The sequence below is a fragment of the Aplidium turbinatum genome, chromosome 4 (assembly GCF_918807975.1).
Source record: "Aplidium turbinatum chromosome 4, kaAplTurb1.1, whole genome shotgun sequence".
Lineage (NCBI taxonomy): Eukaryota > Metazoa > Chordata > Ascidiacea > Aplousobranchia > Polyclinidae > Aplidium > Aplidium turbinatum.
In genome coordinates this window covers 22,478,371-22,502,901 of record NC_137475.1, presented here as the reverse complement: position 1 = coordinate 22,502,901, position 24,531 = coordinate 22,478,371, and the positions used below count along the sequence as shown (strand labels likewise).

Sequence of the window (24,531 nt, the reverse complement as noted above, 5' to 3'; positions counted from 1 at the left end):
TCCTTCCATAACCAAACTGTGGAAAGACATGTCAAACTTGTGTCTGAAGCATCCAGTTCAGTTGCAACATTTGAAAGTTCTAAAGAATGGGATGATACGACAAAGAATCCGTTCATGAAAACTGATGAAAATGTTTGACAAAAGAACAATTCACCATGTGAATTAACAACAGATTGAATAATATTCATCTATTCTATATAACAGATATGTGATGCAGGATTGAAGTGTGCTGATGCAAGGTGCAGTTAAATGCGGTTCATACTACATACATAGGCCCATGAGTTGGGATGCATGCAATTAAGTAGTCAATGTGCCCCATAAATTATTGATGGCTATCATAAATGAACCTACTAATTTCATAGAAAAACGGAAATGATTATTATGTTATGTTTTCTTGCTAATTTGTGTTCGATTTGCTCACCAGTTGTAGAAAGTATGATATATTATAGTTGATATAGTTGTTCCCCATTACTCATAATTTGATGATAGCAATAAATAATCATGTCAAATCACTTGACTTTGCAAGTACGTAACTGAAAAGGCAATGCTGGATTAATTGTATAATTGATGACTTTGTACTTGTAACACATTACAGGAGAAAATAACTCCTTCAAATTCTATGTTGTTTTTGCATGATTTGCAAAATATTATATCATTACATGTCAAGTAAAACTATTGACTGTTAAATATAATATATATATAATAGTAATATAATTATATATATAGATAGCCGTCAATAATTTATGGGGCACATTGACTACTTAATTGCATGCATCTCAACTCATGGGCCTATGTAATATGTATGTTGTATGAACCGCATTTAACTGCACCTTGCATCAGCACATTTCAATCCTGCATTACATATCTATTATATGATATAGAATAGATAAATATCATTCAATCTGTTGTTATATATATACATAAACTAAACTATTAACTCTACAAAAAGAGTGCTCAATACCAAACACATGGCCAAGCAGAGAAATATAATCAAATAAAATTACTAGTACCAAAAACCGTAACAGCCAGTTTCACCCTGTGATGGGATCTTCAGATAGTTCTTGAATAAAAACCGTATGAATCCCATCATCGGATGAAACAGGCTGTAAAGGTTTTTTGGATGTTACTATTACTAGCGATTTTATTTGAATGTCATTTATATGTTTTTGCTACATTCCAGACCGAATGCATCACCAAAGTGAAAATTTCTACATTTTTTCCAAGACTTAAACCACTGGTTTTAGTAAAATATGTGTTTTTTCTTAACATCTCAATTTTTAGTGCAACTATACCAAAAAGTTCTCTTGGAACAGATAGAAACTTTATGTTTCTGCTTCTTTTGAGCTTGGTTTCACCCTTTCAGACCAAGTAGTTTTTGAGATATGGCAATTTGACCTTTAATTGACCTTTTGGGCCTGGTGGCACGGCCGATTGAGGGGGCCACCCCCCAAAATTTTGGAAAATGATTTCTAGGTCGATTTGGCAGCTTTTTAGAACACCTTTTTTTTGAAATTCAAAAATAAGTGTTTTTCAGCCCACCCTAGGTAGCATGTATTAACCCTCACGCCCATGGAAAAATTTTTTGAACGAAGTGGTATTGTTATGCATCACAAAAGATCATTCACAAAGTTTTTTTGTCAATTACAATAACAAAGAAACAAAAATTGAAGTGATATTGCTAGATTAAAGCAAAGCTGACTATCAGTTCAAAGGCCAAAAAAAAAACGGAGCTCGCCGGCCAAGTTTGGCCTGCAGTTGGACCACGCTGACTCAGCTTAATAAGCATAATTTTTTTTATTCCATTTGCTTGAAAATGTGTAAAAAAGCACCATAATTACCTATTTTTGTTGTTTTGCTTTTGGGCCATTTCGTGTCAATTCACACGGTCAAGAAAATCAACCTCTTCGATTTTTCTTAAATTTTACACACCTTTTCGCTATCCTATATAATAAACAACTGCAAAATTTGAGTGAAATTTATTGAGAAACACGAGAGTTACGAAGCATTTAGTTTGGGGGTCTGCCGAGGGGGCACATTTTTTATTATTTTTGGCCATGTTTGAGGCCCTATTACTGCTAAATTAAATTAGGTACGAACCCAAATTTTTTACATGTGATAGTACTTCTGCCAAATATTGAAAAAACAACATTGTTCACATTGTCACTCTAAAAGGTCAAAGGTTATAGACATCCAAAGTTGGCCGTTTCCAGCTCTCGGCTAAAATTTTCCAAAATTTTAAAACCTTGCCAAGACCCTATTTTTGGTTGGTTTTGGCTGAAATTTAGTAGAAATGTTGTTTACAGGATTCTTTATGAACTGAGAAAATTTCAGTACAAAATATTAAAGGGGTTGGGAGGTATTTAATGTGAAACATGGGTCGAAATGAAAAAAAGCAAAAAGTGGGGTCCTTTTAATACCCCGGTTACCCATGACCCCAGTGAAAATTTGCACTGAATTTTTTTTTACATATTCACTAAGATATGACAAGTCTACCATGCAAAATTGATCCATGGTTCTCAATGTTTTCTTATAGAAAATATTCGTCAAAGTTTGGACAAAAACGCTAAAAATTAGAAATGAAAAATTTAAGAGGAGTAGGGGTGATCATTATTTTATCTTGCTATTGGCTATATAAAGTGTTCTTGATAGCAGTAGCAATATTATGTGCTTGACAAACGACAATATAGACCTATAAATAATTTTTGCAAGACGTTTTATGCATAAAGTTTAAGACATTATTATCTTTATGTGTTTTGGTTACACTGTCCGATATCGTTTTGTTCAATCTTTTGGTATTAAATTTTCTTTAATTGCATGAAGAAGAAGAAGTATATAACATCAGAATGCCATGTTAATGCAAGCCGAAGAACCTGATAAGCTGACATACACAGACTATTTGGAAAATTGGTGTGTTCCATAATTCTAACAAAGAATGCATGATGAGTTTGTGCAATGATTTCTCTGGCAGAGAATGTTTGAAGAGCTACTTAATTGATACATTCAGCAACGAGTATGATCTTGATGATACTATAAGGGACAAGCAATGGGCTCATACTGATAGAACGACAATTAACTGAGCAGCTAAAAAGCCTGGATGACTTTATTGAATCATTGTGTGACACCTTTCTTGCTTTTATTTACTTATTTATTTGCATCAGGCTGTACTCAAGATGGTCAATATTACAATCAAACATAAAAAGTAGAAACAAAGCAGATACTCAGCTCCGAAGAGCTGAGTCGTAATGTACCAAATACAGCTAGGGGGGGGACTTAGACCAAAAGTTATGCTTTAACCCCCTGAAAATATGGAGAAACATGTAAAAACACCAACCATCTTACTTTTAACGCGTAAAAATAACGTTTACCCCCTTGAACATAGGGGTTGAAAGTTTGGAATTTTTTAAAAATTTTACTGTTTGTGGTACGTAAACAGTGGCTAAACACTACTTTTTTGATTCAGTCACAATTGTTGTGATTGCTTCACTGAAGTCTTCCATTGTCACATCAGTCTTTGATACAATACTTTCAAGGTATAGTTTCAAGTTTGTTATGTATGTGTGAAGTGGAAGCTTCTTGTGTCCTTTTTTCAGCTTAAAAATATCGCTATTTTTGGGAATGGATAACGATGTGTCCCTGGCGTAACGTATTTCCCTGTACAATCTGTCTGTCTAGGTCCTTTCTGCTTGAATTGAATTTGCGTAATGGTCGAGCTCCATTGGTGAAGTAAACGGTCCACCTAAGGATTTGAGAGCTGCAAGATCTTTGTGGCGTCTTTGGTCTAGTGCAATATTAGCGGACATTTTGTTTTCTGATATCGTTTTCTGCAAGTTATCTTGAAGTTTTCTTCACTCTAGCTGCAATTCGGGAATAAGGATGGTTTTTTTGGTATAACTTTTGAAAGATCCAGAAGGCATACTTTCAATTAGATCTTGGGATTTATTTTTTACTTGTGATGAAGAGGCTGCTGGTAGTTCTCTGGCCCCTCTGCGAGATAGTTCATAGTTAATGAAGCCAACACTTCTCTCAGAGTCAATGTTGTGGATAGGCACTTTTTCCAGTTTTTCCTTAATATCCATGTGGGCTAAGGATATATTTGCCTTTGGGTTATGATCTCCGAATCCAAAAATGTTTCCTTTTTGTCTCTGGAATGCTTCAGCGATAGTTGGAAGAAGAACTTGTAACATGCTTTTAAGTTGTGCTTTGTATGTGGACGTCACTTGTGCAATGCTTGCACATATTTCTGGGCTGTACTTTGTGGCATGAAAACGATCGGATGACACGAATTGGAATGCAGGGTTATCAAGATCGAATAGCTTTTCAGGATTTGTGTTGTTCAAATCCTCATAAAGTTGATGGAATGCAGGTGTTAGTTTAGAGTATGTGGTAGTTTGGGACAGAGTGAGTGACAAAAAAGGTTCAACCAGATGTAAACCCAGAAGAGCTCCAATACAAAACATAACCTCTAAAAATTCGATGTCAAGGAAAGACCTAACAATGCATGCTAGCTGATTTGAAACATGAAAAAATTTACGCAAAAAATCAGCTACGTCTTCCATATGATACAATACAATAGCGCAGAACAAAGTCAAACGATTAAATCTTTCATTTTTGAGGCTTGCTGATAGATTTTTTCTTGGGGCAATGTGAAGGTCAAAGTCTCTGGCTTTATTCCATGGTTTGTGATCAAAATCATGATTAATTAGCCTTGTTCTGCAATTAAGAGCTTGTTCAGTGACACTTCTTGCTGATGAGGTTACATTAACAAGAAAGTTTGCATAAATTTTGTCTCTTCCAATTGCGTTTTCCAAACTTGCCCAGTGCTTACTTATTTCACGATTGAACATCAAGCTTGGATGAACATTGCAGAAGACATGATCTGGTAGTTTTTTTGTTTGAAACTTTTCAGCCACTGTGTGGTCCACTTGAAAATTAGGTGAAGTTTGATCAGTCAACACAAAGTCAATCTTTTCATATATATCTTTAGCCTCAACATCACTAGCCACAGAGAGGATCCGTAGTGTATTCATTTTCAAGTCTGCCAAATTAGCTCTGCTTTCTGAAACAATGGACAAGGTAGGCAGTGCTCTATGTTTTCCATTTATTATAATTCCCTGTACAATGAAAGAACCAGCTCCTTGTTTTTTTGATCCGTCATTAGCATATGTAATGGCTGCATTATTCTCAGAAAACATAATTTCTTGAACAATGGAATCAAGAGCCATTGTTTCGATGCTTTTGCCGGTTTTCCTTATAATATGTCTGTCCGGCAAAGTGTCCAAATCGAGTTGATCCGGGTCACTACCATGAAACTTCCAAGTTCTTCCAAACATCTTGTTTGCTGTTTCCACGATAGCTGCCTCTGCTTGGAGCTGAGACATATGATAAACACTTTTTAGTTTGTCCAAGGTTTCATAAAATTCACTGCGAACATTTCGCAAAGTAAGTCGAACATGCTGGTATTGCTTTGCCATAGTGTCATCAAGCACATGATTAATTGCTATTTTCCTCCTCTTTAGCTTAGGCTCTTCATCATCAGTTGGAGTGTCGTCTGAAGTGACCTCAACAGCACTAGATTGTTCAGAGTCTGAAAGCATCTCATTTAATTCAGTTAAACCTTCATTATATTCTTCTGTGATTCTTTTTTCGGAGCACCTCAATCGTTCAAGAGCATGAAGATCTTGCTTTCGCCTTTCCATTGTTTTACACCACTGTTTGTCAATGTAATCCTCACAATACATTTTTCGTTCTGAGCGTTGATCTTTCAGAAAGTCCCATTCCATACTGGTCATCGTTACTCCATGGAGAGCTTTAAGTTTTTTTCTTTGTACATTATTTTCACAAAATATATCAAAAACACCACTGGACTTGTCATTGAAGTCATTCACTCGTTTCTGATGCCGATTGTTTTGACGAGATTTTCTTATTCTCAAAAGATACATAAATTCATCATAAATCTTAACAACACGATTTTTAATTGCAATAGTGGAAACTGTATACAAATTGCAGAACAACCAATGTTCTTGCAACATCATTGCTATCATATCAGCAGCATCCAATTTACTTCTCTCATTTGCACCTGCTCTCTTAGGCTGTAACAAGTACAACATATTTTCAAGGACTGCCTTTTCTACAGGAAGGGTTCCTGCTGGAAAGCCAGCTGCTTCAGTGTAAACAACATCACCTAATTTCTTTTTTGCTTTGGACCGAGTTTCAAAAGCAGACATTATTAGATGTAAATAGACTGCTAACTGCCCAAAGGGTATAATAGTACACTTTCAGATTTCTGTATCTTCAATATAATATAGGTTTATAGTACATCTGAAAAACAATAAAAATCAATGCTTGCTCTGGGTCTGTTTTGGTTATGGTATACTTGACTGCAATATTACAACACACTATCAAAGTGTTGGCCAAACAAAAGTTGTTTCAAACAGCAAATTAAAACTTATCCTCAAAAAAAAAAAAAATCCAAATAAAGTTAAGGGGCAGTGGCCCCTGCTCCATCCCTCTCTACACCATAGTAAAACTCTGTAGATTTAAAACTGAACCAAAATAATCATTTTATTGCAACTATTGTACTGATAGTCACCAATGGCCAGGTTGGTTTCGCCACAAGCTATAGCCTAGTCTTCTACAAGATTGTAGGCTAAGAGCTGTCAGGCATTAGCCTAATATGGCCTACTACAACTTTGAATTGTATCTAAATCAGTACTCTCTTCTCAATTGGAAAGGCTTTATACTCATTGATCAGGCAATATTCCAATGTAAAGTAGCCTAGTTGCCTTGCACTATCACTCATACTAACGTGTACAAACAATCAAAGGGCACACGCTTTTATGACATAGTCTCCAAAGCAGAACACATGTTGCCATTCACAAAAAAAAATACTATTTTTTAATTTAAATTCAATAAAGTGTGTCACTAAACAAGTAAAATATCTTTCTACATACTGGTAAATTATCAAAAACTGCTTAAAACTACAAAGGAACAAGTTTTGCGAGATAAAATGTGTTAAGACTTGATTGTATTGTTTTATATGGCAACACTGCAAGAAAATATCCAAAATCTCAAAGTGGTCATTTTCAAGGGGTATGTTCAAGGGGGTAAACGATCTTTCAGTGGCATATATTTGGGCTTGTTGGAGTTTTTATATCTCGGTCCATATTTTTAGCCCATTAGAGAACTGTTTTTCGCCAAAAAGCGTTTTAAGCCCCCCCCCCTAATACAGCTTAGAAGACCCATCACTTCATTAGCAAATCACAATCAAGCTACTTAAAACAAAATTTAGCTGATGATGAAGTCGTAGTACTACTTGATTTTGCTGAGAACTACTCTACTCATTTATTGTCCAAGATGCCGTGCAAGGGTTCCATTGGGACAACACTCCTAGCAACCCTTCACCCTTTTGTAATTGACTACAAAAAAGATGGAGCTTTAACATTAAAAAATTTGGTTGCAATATCAGATCACTTGGAACATTCAACAAGCACAATGCATACATTCATTAACCAAATAATTCCAATTATCAAATCACTTGGTAATGTGAAAAAATGATCTATTTCAGCGATGGTGCTGCTTCACAATACAAAAACCGTAAAAATTTTATCAATCTTTGCCATCATTCAACAGATTTTGGAATTGAAGCTGAGTGGCATTTATTTGCTACATCTCATGGCAAAAGCCCATGTGATGGAGTTGGTAAAACCACCAAAAGATTAGCTGCACATGCAGTGCAGTCGTGCAAGTCTTCACGCAGCAACCGCCAACCAAATTCTCACACCACAAGATCTTTTTCAATGGGAGCAAGATCACATTTCTGGGTTTAAATATATTTGGGTTTCTTCAACTGAAATTCAAGACCTCAACACAAAATTTGAATTGGAAAAGCGATATGCATTGTGTAAAACAATAACATGCATGAGATCACATCATACTTTTATTCCACAATCATGTCAGTCTTAGAAAATGCGTCGACTGTCAAATGATATTTCACATACCCTTGTGGATGTGGTACGAGGTCAATCACAACCCCCAGAAAATGATGCAAATGTAGGCCAATATGTAGCTTGCAAATATGATTCTGATTGGTACATTGGCATTATTTGTGAAAAAAGCTATGAAAAGCAAGACTTCAATGTTCAGTTTATGATACTAAACAAAAGCAACAAAAATGTTTAAACTGGCCCAGACTGTCAGACATCAACAAACATGCTGGATTCCATTTCATGACATTATTTGTTCAATTGCTGTGCCGAGTATCCATGGTTCTTCTGGACAACAATACAAACATGACAACAATACAAACAACAATAGCAATGAAGATTATGACAAAATTTGCCATTTTGTTCACTGATAATGAGGACCACGTCTACATGGTATATATATAGGCTCTACATTACAGTTGTCAAATATATAACAATTGCTAGAATCACAATCAAAAATACACTTCAAATGTTTTCTAGTATATATAGTTCAATATTGTTACATTTTTTTTGAATTTTTCATTTGTAATTTTTAACGTTTTTCTCCAAACTTTGACGCATACTTTCTGTAAGAAAACACTGAAAACCATGGATCAATTTTGCATGGTAGACTTGTCACGTCTTAGTGAATTTGTGAACAAAATTTCGGCTTGCATTAACTTGACATTCTGATGTTATATACTTCTTCTTCTTTATGCAATTAAAGAAAATTTAATACCAAAAGATTGAACAAAACGATATCGGACAGTGTAGCTAAAACACATAAAGATAATAATGTCTTAAACTTTATGCATAAAACGTCTTGCAAAAATTATTCATAGGTCTACATTTTCATTTGTCAAGCACATAATATTGCTACTGTCATCAAGAACACTTTATATAGCCAATAGCAAAATAAAATAATGATCACCCCTACTCCCCTTGAATTTTTCATTTCTAATTTTTAGCGTTTTTGTCCAAACTTTGACGAATACTTTCTATAAGAAAACATTGAGAACCATGGATCAATTTTGCATGGTAGACTTGTCATATCTTAGTGAATATGTAAAAAAAAATTCAGTGCAAATTTTCACTGGGGTCATGGGTAACCGGGGTATTAAAAGGACCCCACTTTTTGCTTTTTTTCATTTCGACCCATGTTTCACATTATATACCTCCCAACCCCTTTAATATTTTGTACTGAAATTTTCTCAGTTCATAGAGAATCCTGTAAACAACATTTCTACTAAATTTCAGCCAAAACCAATCAAAAATAGGGTCTTGGCAAGGTTTTAAAATTTTGGAAAATTTTAGCCGAGAGCTGGAAACGGCCAACTTTGGATGTCTATAACCTTTGACCTTTTAGAGTGACAATGTGAACAATGTTGTTTTTTCAATATTTGGCAGAAGTACTATCACATGTAAAAAATTTGGGTTCTTACCTAATTTAATTTAGCAGTAATAGGGCCTCAAACATGGCCAAAAATAATAAAAAATGTGCCCCCTCGGCAGACCCCCCAAACTAAATGCTTCGTAACTCTCGTGTTTCTCAATAAATTTCACTCAAATTTTGCAGGTGTTCATCATATAGAATAGTAAAAAGGTGTGTAAAATTTAAGAAAAATCGAAGAGGTTGGTTTTCTTGACCGTGTGAATTGACACGGAATGGCTCTTTTGACAATTTAACGCCTTATTATGCTGCTAACTCATTTTTTAATATTCTGTGATTATTGGGTTGTATGAAACAAGGCCCATGACTGATACAATTCACAAAAAAACACAACTTTTGCCACGCCGCAAAAATGTATGGCGTATAACAGAAATGAAGCTATCATTGTGTTCAGTTGAACACATTTAGCAACTTTTAGCCATAGTACCGTCGCCCATAGTCAAAGCTGCGTATAGGAGTGGTAAAAATTTGTCCCTCGCTTAATAAGTCCACTTGCTTAATAAGCCCAAAAGTGTCCACATCCGAGGTGATCTTAATAAACAGGGACTACTGTATTTGCAATAGGTACGATCGTTCAATCGTTCAATATCTACAACATTCCTGTCGTACCCCAAACATCAGTTTGTTGATGATGATTGTGAGGGAGTGGATCTGGAAAGTTATCGAAACTTGGAGGATAGCTTTGTTTACTGGGGCTATGAAAAGGTGTGGCTAAGTTATATAAGTCTGTTCTAGATATGACACCAATCACCAGGTGAAAGGTGAAGCATTTCTCATTAATTCTCAAATATATACTGTATGTGGAATAGTTAACACTGAAATTTTTCTTTACATGTTCAATTATTCATGGCAAAGTTATGTACAAATATAACACAGAATGAACATAACAATGCATAATCAAATGCTCCTGTTGTAAATAAGCGCGTTATATCATTGCTTTGAAACTAGTTCCTGTAAGAATTCATGCAAAAAAATCTTCAAACTTCATTTCCTTGTTGACTTCATCCTTATTTTTTTTAACTATTTGTGCACGTTTTCCTTGCTGACGTCGAAAGCCATAACCTTTTCATTATAACATGTTTGTTGATTTAGAATTCATCTCGGACTTTGCTGTTAGTTAATTTTTGCAGCTTTGATATCAAGCTGGAAAGTGATATAGCCTCACAAGTCACAAATACTTATCATATATTGTAGTTTCTGTAAGGTTTGATTTTGCCACCCAGAGCCAAGAGACAGTGGACATGGGTTATAAGAACCCACTGGAGGTTCGGTCTTCCTACCTAGCTGTGTGCGACGTGTTGAAGTTAACAGCAGTTGATTGGGAGAAGTTTCTGTATTTATTTTTGACTTTTGGTGAAGACAGCTTGGAAAACTTGGACATACAGAGGTTTTTGTGTGTTTTTTCTTGGCTAGTTTATCACTGGAAATCACCTCTATTCAGCCTACGCCCTACAGGGTCATCAACAATTAACATTACAACTTCAAACAACTGTATTTAACATCAATATTTAGCGTTACAGTGGGAATAACTTGAATATTTCTCGATTTTTTATTTTGTAGGCCTAAATTTTGTATGCCATGCATGAAAATTTGAATAAAAGAATAGCTATTGTAGACTGTAGAGCTCTTCAAATCGGGCAAGTCAAGGAGTGATTTGCAATGACTTAAAAATTAATAGAATGTTGGTCTAGAGCAGGGCTTCCCAAACTGGGAGTCGTGACCCCGCAAGTGGTTGCGTAACGAACTTCAGGGGTCTCAGAGAGTGTGCCGATTTTACTCAAAGTACTGCATATTAACACTTCTGTGCAAGTTATTAACTGTAACCAAACAAGTTGAGAGTAACGCTCCCAGTACGCGTATTTTCGCAAATTGGTGTTGTAAAACGGAATCGGAATTCAAAAACCCTTTTATTGCAATGTGAAGTAAGATGGCTTTCAAAAGTTGAAGCTAAAAAGGTTATTAGTGTGTAAAATTGAAGTCGTGATTTTTCTAACGAACAAAAGTGCAGACTTTGCTTACCATTTTTGCAATGACATCTGGTTCTTGAAATTAAGCTATTTATCAGATTTTTATAAAAAAAAACTGAACGAATTTAATTTGTCCCTTCATAGAGAAAACATCTATGTTTTTACATTTGTTTTACATTGAAATCTAAAATTACAGTGTTCTTCAACACATTAAAGCTTTTGGTTATTAAACGTTTGTCAAATCTTTTGACAGTTTCAGAAGTATTTTTTTCCAGAATTGGACAATACCAAAATATATTGAATCCAAAACCTATTTGCAACGCAAAAACAAAGTACGGTAGCTAACCTACCGAGCACTTCTCTCAGAAAGATATTACTGATATATCTTCTGACTTGAAGTTTAAATTTTGTGGAAATTTACAAATTTTATGCAAAAAACTTTCGCACTTTTTGGCTTAACGTTAGAGCGGAATATCTACCATGACCTGATTCAGCAGTAGGCCTAACCGCACTCCTGTCATTTGTTTTGAAAATTTTCACCAGAGAAAACTGAGGTAAATGCTGGATTGCTGGGTACTTGTTGAGAGGATCGTCTCACCAATGACGTAATAATTACAAAGATCAGTTAAAGTCTCCCTCAACCCAGCAAACATTGATCTAGAATAGTGGGAACAACTTGCTAGTGATAAGTCAGTCTGGAAGAAGAGAATGAGGGAAGGCACGAAAGTTTTCGAAAAAAAAACAGGATACTACAAAAGGTTCAGAAAAGGGCAGTTCCATCGTGACGGACGTACCATTCAGAGAGTTATAGCAGTCTATAATTGTTGATGAAATGGAAATCTAGGCAATTCTACTACATAACATGAAAGGGTACCCTACCACTATGAAATCACCCCAAAAATTATTTCTTAGCTGCTTTCTGTGAAATAGATACAGCTCGTTTATCATGCGTGACGGACGTATGCAGAGAAACAAGAAATCATAAGTACCTTTCGTAAGATACGAAACGCTCTGAATTGTACTCAGGTAACTGCAATTTTTTAACTTGATTAGTTTAATGAATGAATAAACTAACTCACAAAAGTTGTTGCACAAATTTATTGTATGAATTGAATACACTATGCCCCAGAATGTAACGTGACGGACGTACAAAATTTTCGTGACGGACGTACGACTCTGAATTTTAAGCAAGAAAGGTGCAAGAAATCTACTATATAAAAGAAGTGAAAAATCGCATACATAGTTCTAAACTTAATGGATGGGCTGTAATTGCCAATATGTTTTAATTGAGACTATACAAGTAATTACAATTATAGTTGAAAACTGAGCTCTTTCGTCCAATATTAAAATGAACTAATTTTTATATAAATGGTTTATTTTTCATTCCCAGTAGAATCACTTGTGTTGTTGCTGTAGTGCCGTACAGACATACACACATAGTTATAGAAAACAGCTTAATTTGAATTTTGGCAGTGAATTTCAATTGTTATCAGCGCAGTAATTTCCAATTATTGTGACTGATGTACATTGTACGAGTGTTAAAATTCAGATGGTAGCCAATACCGGTATACAATAGATCCACATAACAAGCGTATCTACATGCACAAGATTACAATGCTACAAAACACAGTGCTCATTTCCATAGTACACTGAATACTGCAGTAAGAAAACTTTAATAACACATTTTGAGAAAAATTAGTGAAGCCCAGACGAAATCCCAGTTAAAGCACAGGCTAAATAACATATCACGTGCAGTTGTGCATAGAAAAACTAACAGTTTAACAACCATAAACAAGCAAAAAACCAAACAATGATACAAAATGAATCCTACTAAACAATTTTCAAAAAAACTATAATAGTTTGCGGTTTGGTCAACGTCTCTTATCTTCAAACTCCTTCAAATTTAAATTGTCCACGGTATCCAATCACCTTATGTTGATTCAATTTCTTTGCAACTTTTTCGTCAGTGTAAACAATTTTGTCCTCAGGTGGAGGCCATCGCCACACTGCCACTTGTGGGCATCACTTAAATTTCGTAGTTTGTGCCGACTACTTGTTGAACTTCACAAGGGTAAAATTCACTATCATATTCAACAAGTAGCCTACCCAATCACTTTTTGATAGCAAACACTTTCTTCTGCTTCGTTTATGTCTTCATTAGATTCTCCATAGTTGGAAGGTATAACAACAAATAGGTATATATATAAGTTTGTGCAACAACTTTTGTGAGTTAGTTTATTCATTCATTAAACTAATCAGGTTAAAAAATTGTAGTTACCTGGGTACAATTCAGAGCATTTTGCATCTTACGAAAGGTATCATACTTATTATTTCTTGTTTCTCTGCATACGTCCATCACGCATGATAAACGAGCTGTATCTATTTTAAAGGAAGCAGCAAGGAAATAATTTTTGGGGTGATTTTATAGTGGTAGGTACCCTTTCTTGCTATGTAGTAGAATTGCCTAAATTTCTATTTTATCAACAATTATGGACTGTCATAACTCTCTGAATGGTACGTCCGTCATGATGGAACTGCCCAATAATAATTAAGATTTGTGGTACCGTACCTGGTATAATAACTTTTTAAATCAGTGACAGCATGAAATAGTGACAACATAAACATGATCCCTGCATTAAGCACCACAAAATGACTAAGTTAAAGTTAGTTAAACAGTATAAAAACCTGTGATGGACGACTGGACGTACGTGACGGACGTACATGATGGAAATTCCATTACGGTGTACATCCGTCACGCATTTTTACTCAGTTAAACAAAAAATTTTAGAAAACCATTTGGGTTGTAGGTTGGTATGTAGGAACTAAAAGAAGAAATGAAGTTTCAAAATTTTAATTCATCTGATAATTTTTTTAAATAAAATAAAGGAAAAAATTTGTGACGGACGTACAGGACCCCCAGGTCGAAGTCCTACATGCTATAAGTCCAACGTTACATCTTGTTCAAAAAAAATTTTTTTAGAGATTAATCCTACACTCATTTCTGATTGTACAACTGCGGTATTAACAAAGTTTCTTGAAATATCAATCAGAAGCTTCAGAATTCAGTATATGAGTATTTTTCATGATTTTTTTGACATTTGAAGTGATGTTCGCTTACTGAGACATAACTTCCAACCATTTTGGGTGGGGGCCAAATATTTTTATTTTCTAAAAACTAGAAAGAATAAGCTTTCCAGAGATACCATTTTTATTGTTATCAGATAAAAAATATGTTTTGATGGGTTGGTTGTCCTTATCATGGAACTGCCCAAAAAATAAAACATTAGAAAAAAACTAATATAACCACGTTCCCAACCCTCCATGCAAATGTGACTTTTGGCCACGTCTTTTCCACTGTAAAGTAGGCCTCCAAAGCCACATCCAACTGGAAATATACCAATGCTCGGACACGAGCTGAAGCCTATGATGACAATTTGTGTGAGTCAGCGTTTTTAACATTGATGAACAGACACCATCAAAACTAAGCAACATTGAAACCGCCTTGGGACCAGCATTAGCCAATTGAGCAGCGGCTGGACTTGCTTTGTAGCAAAACACGGTTGCATCCATCACTCTCATATCCATATGAATAAATGTGTTTGGCTCTTTGTTTTGTTTCCAGTAGGCTGCGTGTAAACTTTAAAGTAACAGTCATTGAGTACAGTTAGCTTGTTTCAAGTTTTCATTTGAAAACCTTTACATCAATATCACAAATGTAGACTATATTTCTCACTATTTATCATTTTAACCGTGAAGGGTCGCAAAAAGTCCTAGGAGATTAAAAGGGATCACGAGCAAAAAAGTTTGGGAAGCCCTGGTTTAGAGAACTCTCAAAAGGCACAAAGAAACTGGAAATGTCAAAAATTGACCTGGCCAAGGTAGCCCTCGAAGTGCCAGAACTTCAAAAGTGATAAAAGCAACCAGACAAAAGGTGCGAAGAAATCGATCAAATGATCCATTCAAAAACTGGCAGAGGAAGCGAATGTGGCCAATGGAACTATGTTTAGTATGGTTCACAGTTCTCAAGAAGGATTTGAAGATGAGCCCATTCAAACACACGAAGAAACAGTTGCTAAATGCCAATACTATTGAGAAGCGTCTCTCCAGAGCCAGAATTATGCTCTCATGCATTGAAGGAGGCACGCTGCCAAACCTTGTGTTCAGTGATGAGAAGAAATTTGATGTCCAGTGTCATTTTAATAGTCAGAATGGTCATGTTTGGTCAAGAGATGGTGACGTGGAACACCGGGTAGTCACTCAGAGACAAGGTGCGGAATCAGTGATGGTGTGGGCCGCCGCAGTTAACGAATCAGGAAGGAGTCCATTGATATTTTTGGGAGTTCATTGTTGTCTTGGGCAAAGAAACACTTCAAAAAACATAGTTGGTCATTACAACAAGATTCTGTCCCTTCACATGGAGCTAAGAGAACGCAAAACTGGCTTTAATCCAATGCGTCGTTCTTCATTTCCAAGGAAGAATGGCCTCCTTCATCCTCAGACCTGAACTCCTTAGATTTTGGCATCTGGTCTTACCTGGAGAGCAAGGTTTCGACTAATCTGAAAAAAGAATTGACCAAAAAGAGTAATTCATGACTCTAGCAGGTCCTTTCCGAAGTGTCTCCGACTTGTTATCGTCGCAAATGGCGGACACATTGAGTAAAACTTGTTTTTCTTAAATATTTATTTAATTGGCAATAATATTATATGTTTATTACTGAAAAGCTGTAATGTTAATTATTGATGACCCTGTATATCAGGATGAACAGCGTTGTCTGATGCAGTTTTGTGATGTTTATTAGTGAACAAAATTTCTGCTAACGTTTCAATATTTTCATCCTTGCATCAGATTAAATGACAATTGTGGTTGTGTGTCATCCATGACAAAGGGTTGATAACAATATAGGCTATTATAGCTTTTGGAGAGAGATCATTTTATAATACCACAAGTAGATGACTGACAATAACTAAATAGGTTTGAATAGCATTATTCAAAACAAATAAAAAACACTAACAGACTAACAACATAATACATTCAAACGTTTTAGCCAAGAAACAAATAACTGTAAACAATGGTAGTGATAAGTGACTGAACAAATAACTGCATTACGCACTGAGCTAAGTACACGCACAACTGAAGAACAGATACCGAAGGTGTTAACATTTTGTTATAAGCCAGGTTTTTGCGTGTCAAAGGAAGGAGATACCATCTGTGGTGGTTGGGCAATGATATTGGGATCGGAAGAGTTGGGATTTTGGTGAAAGAAGAGCTATTTGAAAATGTTGTTGAGGTTCGTAGACAGAGTGGCAGAATAATGACGATAGTGATGGTGGTCGAGCATGTAGTAAAAGTAATCTGTGCTCAGATCCGATGCAGAAAAAGAAAGATTTTATGACAAAATACCCATGAATGGAGCACAAAAAGGGATCAGAAAATCGTATTGGGTCTTGATGACTTTAATAGGCACGTTGGCAAACAAATTGATGGGGGTGAAGGTGTTCATTGAGGGTTTGGCATGGGAGAAAGGAATCGCGATGGAAGGCGACTACCTGAGTTCTGTGACAAAAAGGACCTGTGTGTTGCTAATACCTGGTTTAAGAAAGAGGAAGGAAGAGTAGTAACTTTCAGTGCAGGTGGAAATATGAAACTGAAATTGACTTTGGGTTAGTATGCAGGAAAAACAGAAAACTGATCAAAGATGTGAAAGCGATACCATGCGAACTTCGTCATAGGTTTGTGGTTATCAACTTGGACAAGAGAAAGGTCTGAAGAAAACTGTAAATAAAAAGGGTGATCAAAAGAAAAGTTTGGAAGTTAGAAGATGCCAACACAAGAGAAGGGTTTAAAAAGAGAGTTGAAAGTCTTGTTCACAACGATGTCACTGATCTAAGGGATTGGGGATCATTCAAGAATGGAGTTCTGCAAGCTTGCGATGAAGTTTGTGGGAATACAAAAGACAGGATGGATTGCGGAGATACGTGGTGACTGGTGGTGGAATGAAGAGGTGAGGAAAGTAATTGGGAAGTAAAAATTCACATACAAGGATTGGTGCAGAAATGGAAGACGCGGGTGGTGATACCCATCTTCAATGGAAAGGGTGATGTAATCGATTGTGGGTCATATTGGGGAATAAAACTGTTGGAGCATGCAGTGAAAGTAGTGGAAGGGGTGTTGGAGAATAGAATAAGATCTGTGGTGAAGCTGGACGAGATGCAGTGTGGATTTATGCCTGGGAAGTGAACAAAAGATGCTATTTTTATTTTGAGAAAGTTGCAAGAGGAATATCGGGACAAGGGAAAGAACTTGTACAATGTACCTGTGCTTCGTGGACATGGACAAGGCGTTTGATAGAGTTCCAAGAAGAGTGATGGAATGGGCAAAGACAAGAGTTCGAGTTGGATCTGTCCTCTCAGACGAGTTTTCGGTGAAGGTGGGTGTACACCAGGGTTCTGTCCTCTCTCCTCTAATTTTTGCCATTGTGGTTGATGTGATTACCGAATGTGTAAGAGAAGATTCATTGATGGAGATACTATATGCGGATGATTTGGTTTTGTTGAGTGACACAATGGAAGATCTGAGAGAAAAATTTGAGAAGCGGAAAGAGTCGTTTCAATGTAAAGGTATGCATATCCAGTTTATCCACATCAAAAAGACAAAGGTTGTAATAAGTGGAACGGAAGGGGAAATCACAATGAGCAAAATTGACCCATGTGGTGTGTGTGGAAGAAGAGTGATGGCAAATTCTGTTAACTGTACGAAGTGCTGGAAGTGGGTGCATGGAAGATGTGCAAAGATGAAGAGAGTGATGTGCAGATCCAGAGATGGTTTTGAATGTGAAAGATACAAGAAGATTGAAGAGGGAATGGTTGATCCTGTTGAAAAGCTGAATGACAATTCAAAATCTGATTGACAGTTTTGAATTATTTCAATTGAATCTGATATAAAATTGACGTCACAATAGATAATGCAGTTATATATGTAGTCTTTTATTGCACTGTGTTCATATCTGCCAAATTAAAGTGTTCCTTTGCTTTTGCAGCCAAGTGTATTATGGACATATTTTTCGGTAATTTTTTATGAAATGTATACTTGAATGTTCAGTTTATGTATTTTAATGCTTAATTCCCGTTTGGCCTTTAAATAGTTTTGATAGTTTATTAGCATAATACAGTACAAGTGATTCTTTACCTTGGAAAGGTATGGACACAGAGTTATGGAAGTCTATGATGTCAATAACATGCGAATTTTGAAGTAAAACCTTATGAAAGAAATGCCCAGTATATCCATTAGCACTCAACATAGATTTAATTTTTGTGATTTCATTCATGTAGTGATATTTGTCCGAGCAAATAGAACGAGCGCGGTGAAATAAGCCTAAAACTAAGCCAAATTTCCATTTAATGAGACAGACTGAGTTGCAATTTAATAGCAATGTTGGTTTTCGCCAAACCCATGTATTGTATCGAAAGAATTGTTTGTTAATTTTTAGCTCCACGTCTAGAAACGGTATATATGGGCTTCCTAGCTTTTTTCACAGTAAATTTTTATATTTTTATGCTGAGAATTGAAAACATTGCTAAAAAATATCAACATTCTTTAAACGTAAATTCAACATCAACATTGTACCTCCACAAAACCTTTAAAATTAATAGACATTTTTCTCTGAAATCTCGCATTCCCCAGTCTCTTTGTTCCAACATTGTCTGTGAATTCACTTGTTTAACACGAACTTGGCATACATAGGTATGTCCACAAGACATTTGGCTACAAGAGCAAAGGAACACCTTAATTTGGCAGATATGAACACAGTGCAATAAAAGACTACATATATAACTGCATTATCTATTGTGACGTCATTTTTACATCAGATTCAATGAAATTATTCGAAAGTATCAATCAGAATTTGAAACCAAAATTTACAAAGCACTTCAAATAAACTTTAGCGCAAACCTCAGCTCAACAAGCAGTTATTCGCTGGAGGGATATCTCTCTCACTGAATTTATGTTAGATTACGTTTGCTTCTTGTCTTGTGATTACGCTCTAGAATACGTTACCGCAAAATGTTAACACTTTCGGTATCTGTTCGTCAGTTTGTGTGTACTTAGCTCAGTGCGTATTGCAGTTGTTTGATCAGTCACTTATCAATGATCATTACCATTATTTTCATTTATTTTTTGGTTTGTTTACATGTATTAGGCATATTCTGATAAGAGCAACGAGTTCTTGCCAAGTACATTTGAATTTATTATGTTGTTAGTCTGTTAGTGTAATGTATTTGCTTTGAACAGTGCTATTCAATCCTATTGAGTTATTGCCAGTCATCTGTTGATTGTAGTATAGGCTATGTATTGGTTAAATGTTTGTTTCATCAAAGCTGCAAGTGAACATTTTTCAGTACAAATAAATTATTAAATTCTAAGAAATGTCTGTCATTGCAGTGAATGTAAAACGTGTCGTCAATTCATGTTTAATTCAGGCTAAATAACTTTTATGGTCATACACATGCTAAGATTGTTGTTGTAATTACCAGTAATTGTTTACCATTTAATTCGATTGTGGTCACCTCAGTTGGAGTTGCATTAGGTATTTTGTTCACACGTGTGTGTTGTTTCAGTGCGTTAAAAACAAACATTGAGAAGATCTGAACCATTGTTCTACTCACCACCCAGCTAGCATTGTGCCAGTGGGTCAGTAATAGTGATCGGATGGGACCAGAAATTAGGTTTTTCCTCGTTTGTTTTAGATAAAATGTGTATGAATGGTAATGTATGCAGGGAAATCTTCTGGAGGTTTGACGTGAATAATGATCACTTTATCTCCTACAAAGAGTTTGTGGATGCTGACATAGAGGTGTGGAAGATGATTTGCAGGGGTTACGACAATCCACATGGGCCAACCAGGTAGGACACAGCCGCATCGTATCGATAAAAAATCCAACACTGTCACTTGTCAAATAACTGATGGTGGCATTGAAATTATTTAATACATTTGTACACTTGCTTAGTAAGCCATTTTTGCTGTGATTCTTTACGACGATGTTTGTGTCATGAAGTACTGAACTGGTTTGTCGTTGGTTGATAAGCAACAAGAATTCGTTTTAATAATTAAACAGTAAAAAACAAGCAGGAAAGTAGTTTTCGTTGGAGAATTAAACAATACGTGTCTGTAACGGTGTATATTGTATGATAATTACGCCATGGACGTATAGTAATTGGAGCTAGATAATAATTATTATTATCAATGCAACAAAATGAATGCTGAATGCCAATCATTCTAAGTAAAACAAATTCAAGTAAAGCAATCTTAACTGCATGATGGTATCGATAAATATGAACATGGAATTGATCAAGGAAGGTGAACCACTAACCTGCAGGAGTGCAGGTCACAGAATGGCCCATCACAGATTTTCAGTGACCCACTTGTGTTTTGAAAAATAGTACTAGTAGTAGTCTTTTAAGACGGTGATGTCCCCGTTACTGAGGGTGGCCTTATTCACCAAGTGCCGCAATTGCCTTCACACCCTGCCTCCACATCGATCTGTTTAACACATTCTCTCTTGTCAAACCCACCTTGCATTGTACTTGCTGCTTTCCTCCTCAACTTGCCTTTTTTATGTTTTGTTGGGTCCTCCTTGTTTTTTATGATCTTTCACTCAAAACTCCAGTGCTTTTTGACAAAACATTATCTTCATCCCTTCTCAAAACATGCCCAATGCCCATACCACCTCACTCCATTCCTCTTCACCAACTTATCAACATTCTCATTCAACCCAAGCAAACAAATCAATAGCTTTTTTTCCTAAAGTCTGAACCTTAATTCATTTGTCCAGGCAAACACTCACAAAAGTATTTCAATAAAATTTAAAATTTAATTTATGTTGTGGTAGCCTACAAAATAAATAGATGTCACTGTCAGCATAACTGTACCAAAACGAACGAAAATTTACATACGGTATTAATAAAGTAATTTTGTTTCGATCCAGTTGTGCTGAAGAGTTCTAATGAACGAAAACCGGTTCCACGACATAAATTAAATTTTATTGAAATACTTTTGTGAGTGTTTGCCTGGACAAATGAATTAAGGTTCAGACTTTAGGAAAAAAAGCTATTGATTTGTTTTCTTAGTGATTGCTTTCTGTATTAGGTAGATCGCCCATTTGAGGAAGTGTCATAGTACCAGATCACCTTTTCCAGTTAGTTCTTCCCACTTTTGATCAACCCAAGCAAGTTCATAAGTTTTTCGGTATTCCTTTTGTCCATCTGCTTCATACCACACATTGCCTTCACTATCGCTCTCTCAGTTCTTAAAATCGCCAATTCGCTTTCCCGTAAACACCATGTCTCACTTCTGTACAGCATTGCAAATCCCACGCAACTAGTATAAATTCTTCCTCTCATTTTCAACAGATATCTTCTACCACATGACAGCTTTCGACACTCTCTGAATTTCACCCAATCGAATCTTACTCTTGCAGTCACTGCTGCTTCACAACCTCCACTGGCACTCAATCTATCTCCTATCTCCTGGTATAAATAATAATATATAAATAAATATTTCAGCAAAGATAAGAATAAATGTGTTTATTAAACATTTGTAAGAAGGCACTACCCAATTTCAATCAAATATCGTACTGTCACTGTTCCCTTCAATCAGAGTAAGTCCCTCGCCTCCCTGGTAGGTATCTTCCATGTAAGTATGGTGTGCCTGCTGAGTGTTTGGGTGTGTGGACGGCTCCTTGAGCGGACGCACTAATGATGAGTCAAGGAACAAATCCATTTCCTATGGAAAATTGTAAACCTGCAAGATGTAGTGGTATCCATCTTGAACTCTGCGTGTTGCGTAAAAAAGAAAAAAAAAGTTCTTTCTCATCTCTTACACGTACAGAAACTTTGGAAAGATTGATGAGTATGATGACGTTTTTTATTGGGATATCAAACATTAAACAGTCAAATGAATGGTGGAATACCTAGTACTTATGAGATTGTAGAAAGGAATTCTTGAAGGACTTTAACAAATGGTTCAGCACTTCCAACAATTAATCAAAAACAGAACTTTTTATTCGGCTCCAGATACAATAATATTCGCCACAACTCTATACAATCATCTAGAACTGTATAACTTCTAATAGGGGGGTATTGTTAAAATTAAAAAAATCTCAGTACCCCCCAAAATTGTGCCACTGAGTGTAAAAAAATATGTTATGAAAAAAATTTTGGGTTGCCCCTCCAGGAACTCCCCGTTACCGGGGGGTCTAACAAGCGATTTTTAAAATGCATAGGATTTGATACCTCACTTTTGAACTGGTGGTCATAGAAAGCTCGGACTAGTCTGAAAAGTTTCGTCTTGAAAAGTTAAGATAGGAATGTAACAGTTTCAGATTAGAAGTGTCAAGTGTATAGTTTGACCTGTACAAGCCCATTTTGGCACAAAATGACCCATTTAGTCTACCGCAATTGTACAAAATCGAAAATTTGGCAATAATTGGCCTTAATGAGTTGGAAATGAGCCTAAAATTTTTAATTATTATGCTATGATAGGGTTGCAATATTTTTGAATGAGTCATACAGGGCTTCCACTGGGCATAAAATAGCATAAAATTTCACCCCCATCATAAAAAGTCATAAAATTGTCATAAAATTTAACCATTGGCATAAAAAAAAACTTTAAATTCAAATTACCTTGATTGGAGTGAGTGATCTTTTTAGGCAGTGTTTATTTTGCCTAAAAAGTAAAATCAACTTTTGCTATTAGACCCAATTATTTCAAAATCAGACCAAACAAATTTCAGAAATAGGTGCATGAATTTCTACAAAAAATCTATCAAATATCTGATTGAACATTTGCCTTTGAATCGACCAATACTGAAATATGCTCAGTATCTTCACGCAGAGAAACGAAGTGCTCATGGTGCTACCAATGCCATCTCGAATTTGACCATTAGAGTGGCTAGTGTGATGAAGGGATGTCTTTCATCTGTGTTTGACATTCCTAACTCAACAACAGTAGAAGAGCTTTGCGACAAGGGGAGCAAGTCTTTTAGGCGCAGACAGTTAGGCGCCGGTCAAATAGGCGCGCACACTGTGGCGTCTGGATATTTAGGTGCGGAGCACTGTGGCACCCCTTCATTTAGGTGCTATTCCTAGTAAAGTCTGCAGATTGTATCAGCTTGGCAGGTAGGGCAATGCTTTTCACACAAAATTTTGTATTGAACAGAAAAATATGTCATGCCTTGCGTGAGTGAAGCTGCTTAAACCGGCAATGCTTTTCACACAAAATGTTATATTGAACAGAAAAATACCGGTATTATACTAATTCATTTTCATTGCTTTGTGTTTGCAGTTGTTGCTGATAAAATATGCTAAAACACGTTTTTTGTAAATTTTGAGAAAAGTGTGCACATAGGCCTACAAAATCCATTGACAACAGATAGGAACCTGGGTGTTCTGCATCTTATGAAAAAAAATTGGTTCTACCTCTAGTGGTTCCGCAGTTATAGCTGTTTCGTCAATTTTGGGCCCGTCGTCATAGAAACAAGCATTGAGGAGGCGTAAGACCAATTTTTTTTCAAAAAATAAATATGGCATTTTGATTAGGTACCTAAGCCACAACTTTTGGGAAACTTGTCAAGTAATCCGACAAAGTTACCAAAATTTGATACAGCCTATTAAATATGCACTATCAAACACTTACTAAATCTATTTAAGGACATAGTAAATTAAAATTTAATTTTAGTCCAAGGACTTTGTCCGCAGCCCGGTATAGCCGGTTAGTTTTCACTCGTCACATGTTTCTAGAAACTACGGTAATGTTACGTCACAAGAACTTATTATTCTGGTCAGATTTGGTCAAACGTAAATATGTTTGTGACGTCATAACAACGTGCGTTATGTCAAACTGTTCAAGTTAAAGAAGCTTCTCGATTTGCAACTAAGCTAAATCTTCTAGAAGCATGTTTCGCAATAAGGATTGGGTTGCGTAACACTTGAGCAAAAGGTTACCTTAGGACATTTCCCGACAATAACATCTTGCAAGAATTACACAATTAAAGTAGCACACTTGTTGAAAGAACATACAATGTAGCCTGCCGTCTGGGCTATACCTATTGATTGTGACACATACCGAATTGCCAAAGGTTGTCTTAACACAACTAAGGC

General features: G+C 35.9%; 1 protein-coding gene across 2 annotated transcripts in view; it reads left to right on the top strand.

The window, feature by feature from the left end:
• Positions 1-24,531, top strand: part of LOC145769367 (uncharacterized) — an 82,403-nt gene that overhangs the window by 44,574 nt on the left and 13,298 nt on the right. The window contains exons 7-9 of one of the 2 annotated variants that reach the window (XM_082580983.1): positions 9,976-10,116; positions 10,635-10,798; positions 20,152-20,277. In XM_082580983.1, the coding sequence (XP_082437109.1) occupies positions 9,976-10,116; positions 10,635-10,798; positions 20,152-20,277 (431 nt within the window). The remainder of the gene's footprint in view (positions 1-9,975; positions 10,117-10,634; positions 10,799-20,151; positions 20,278-24,531) is intronic. The other variant, XM_082580984.1, reaches the window with a different exon arrangement.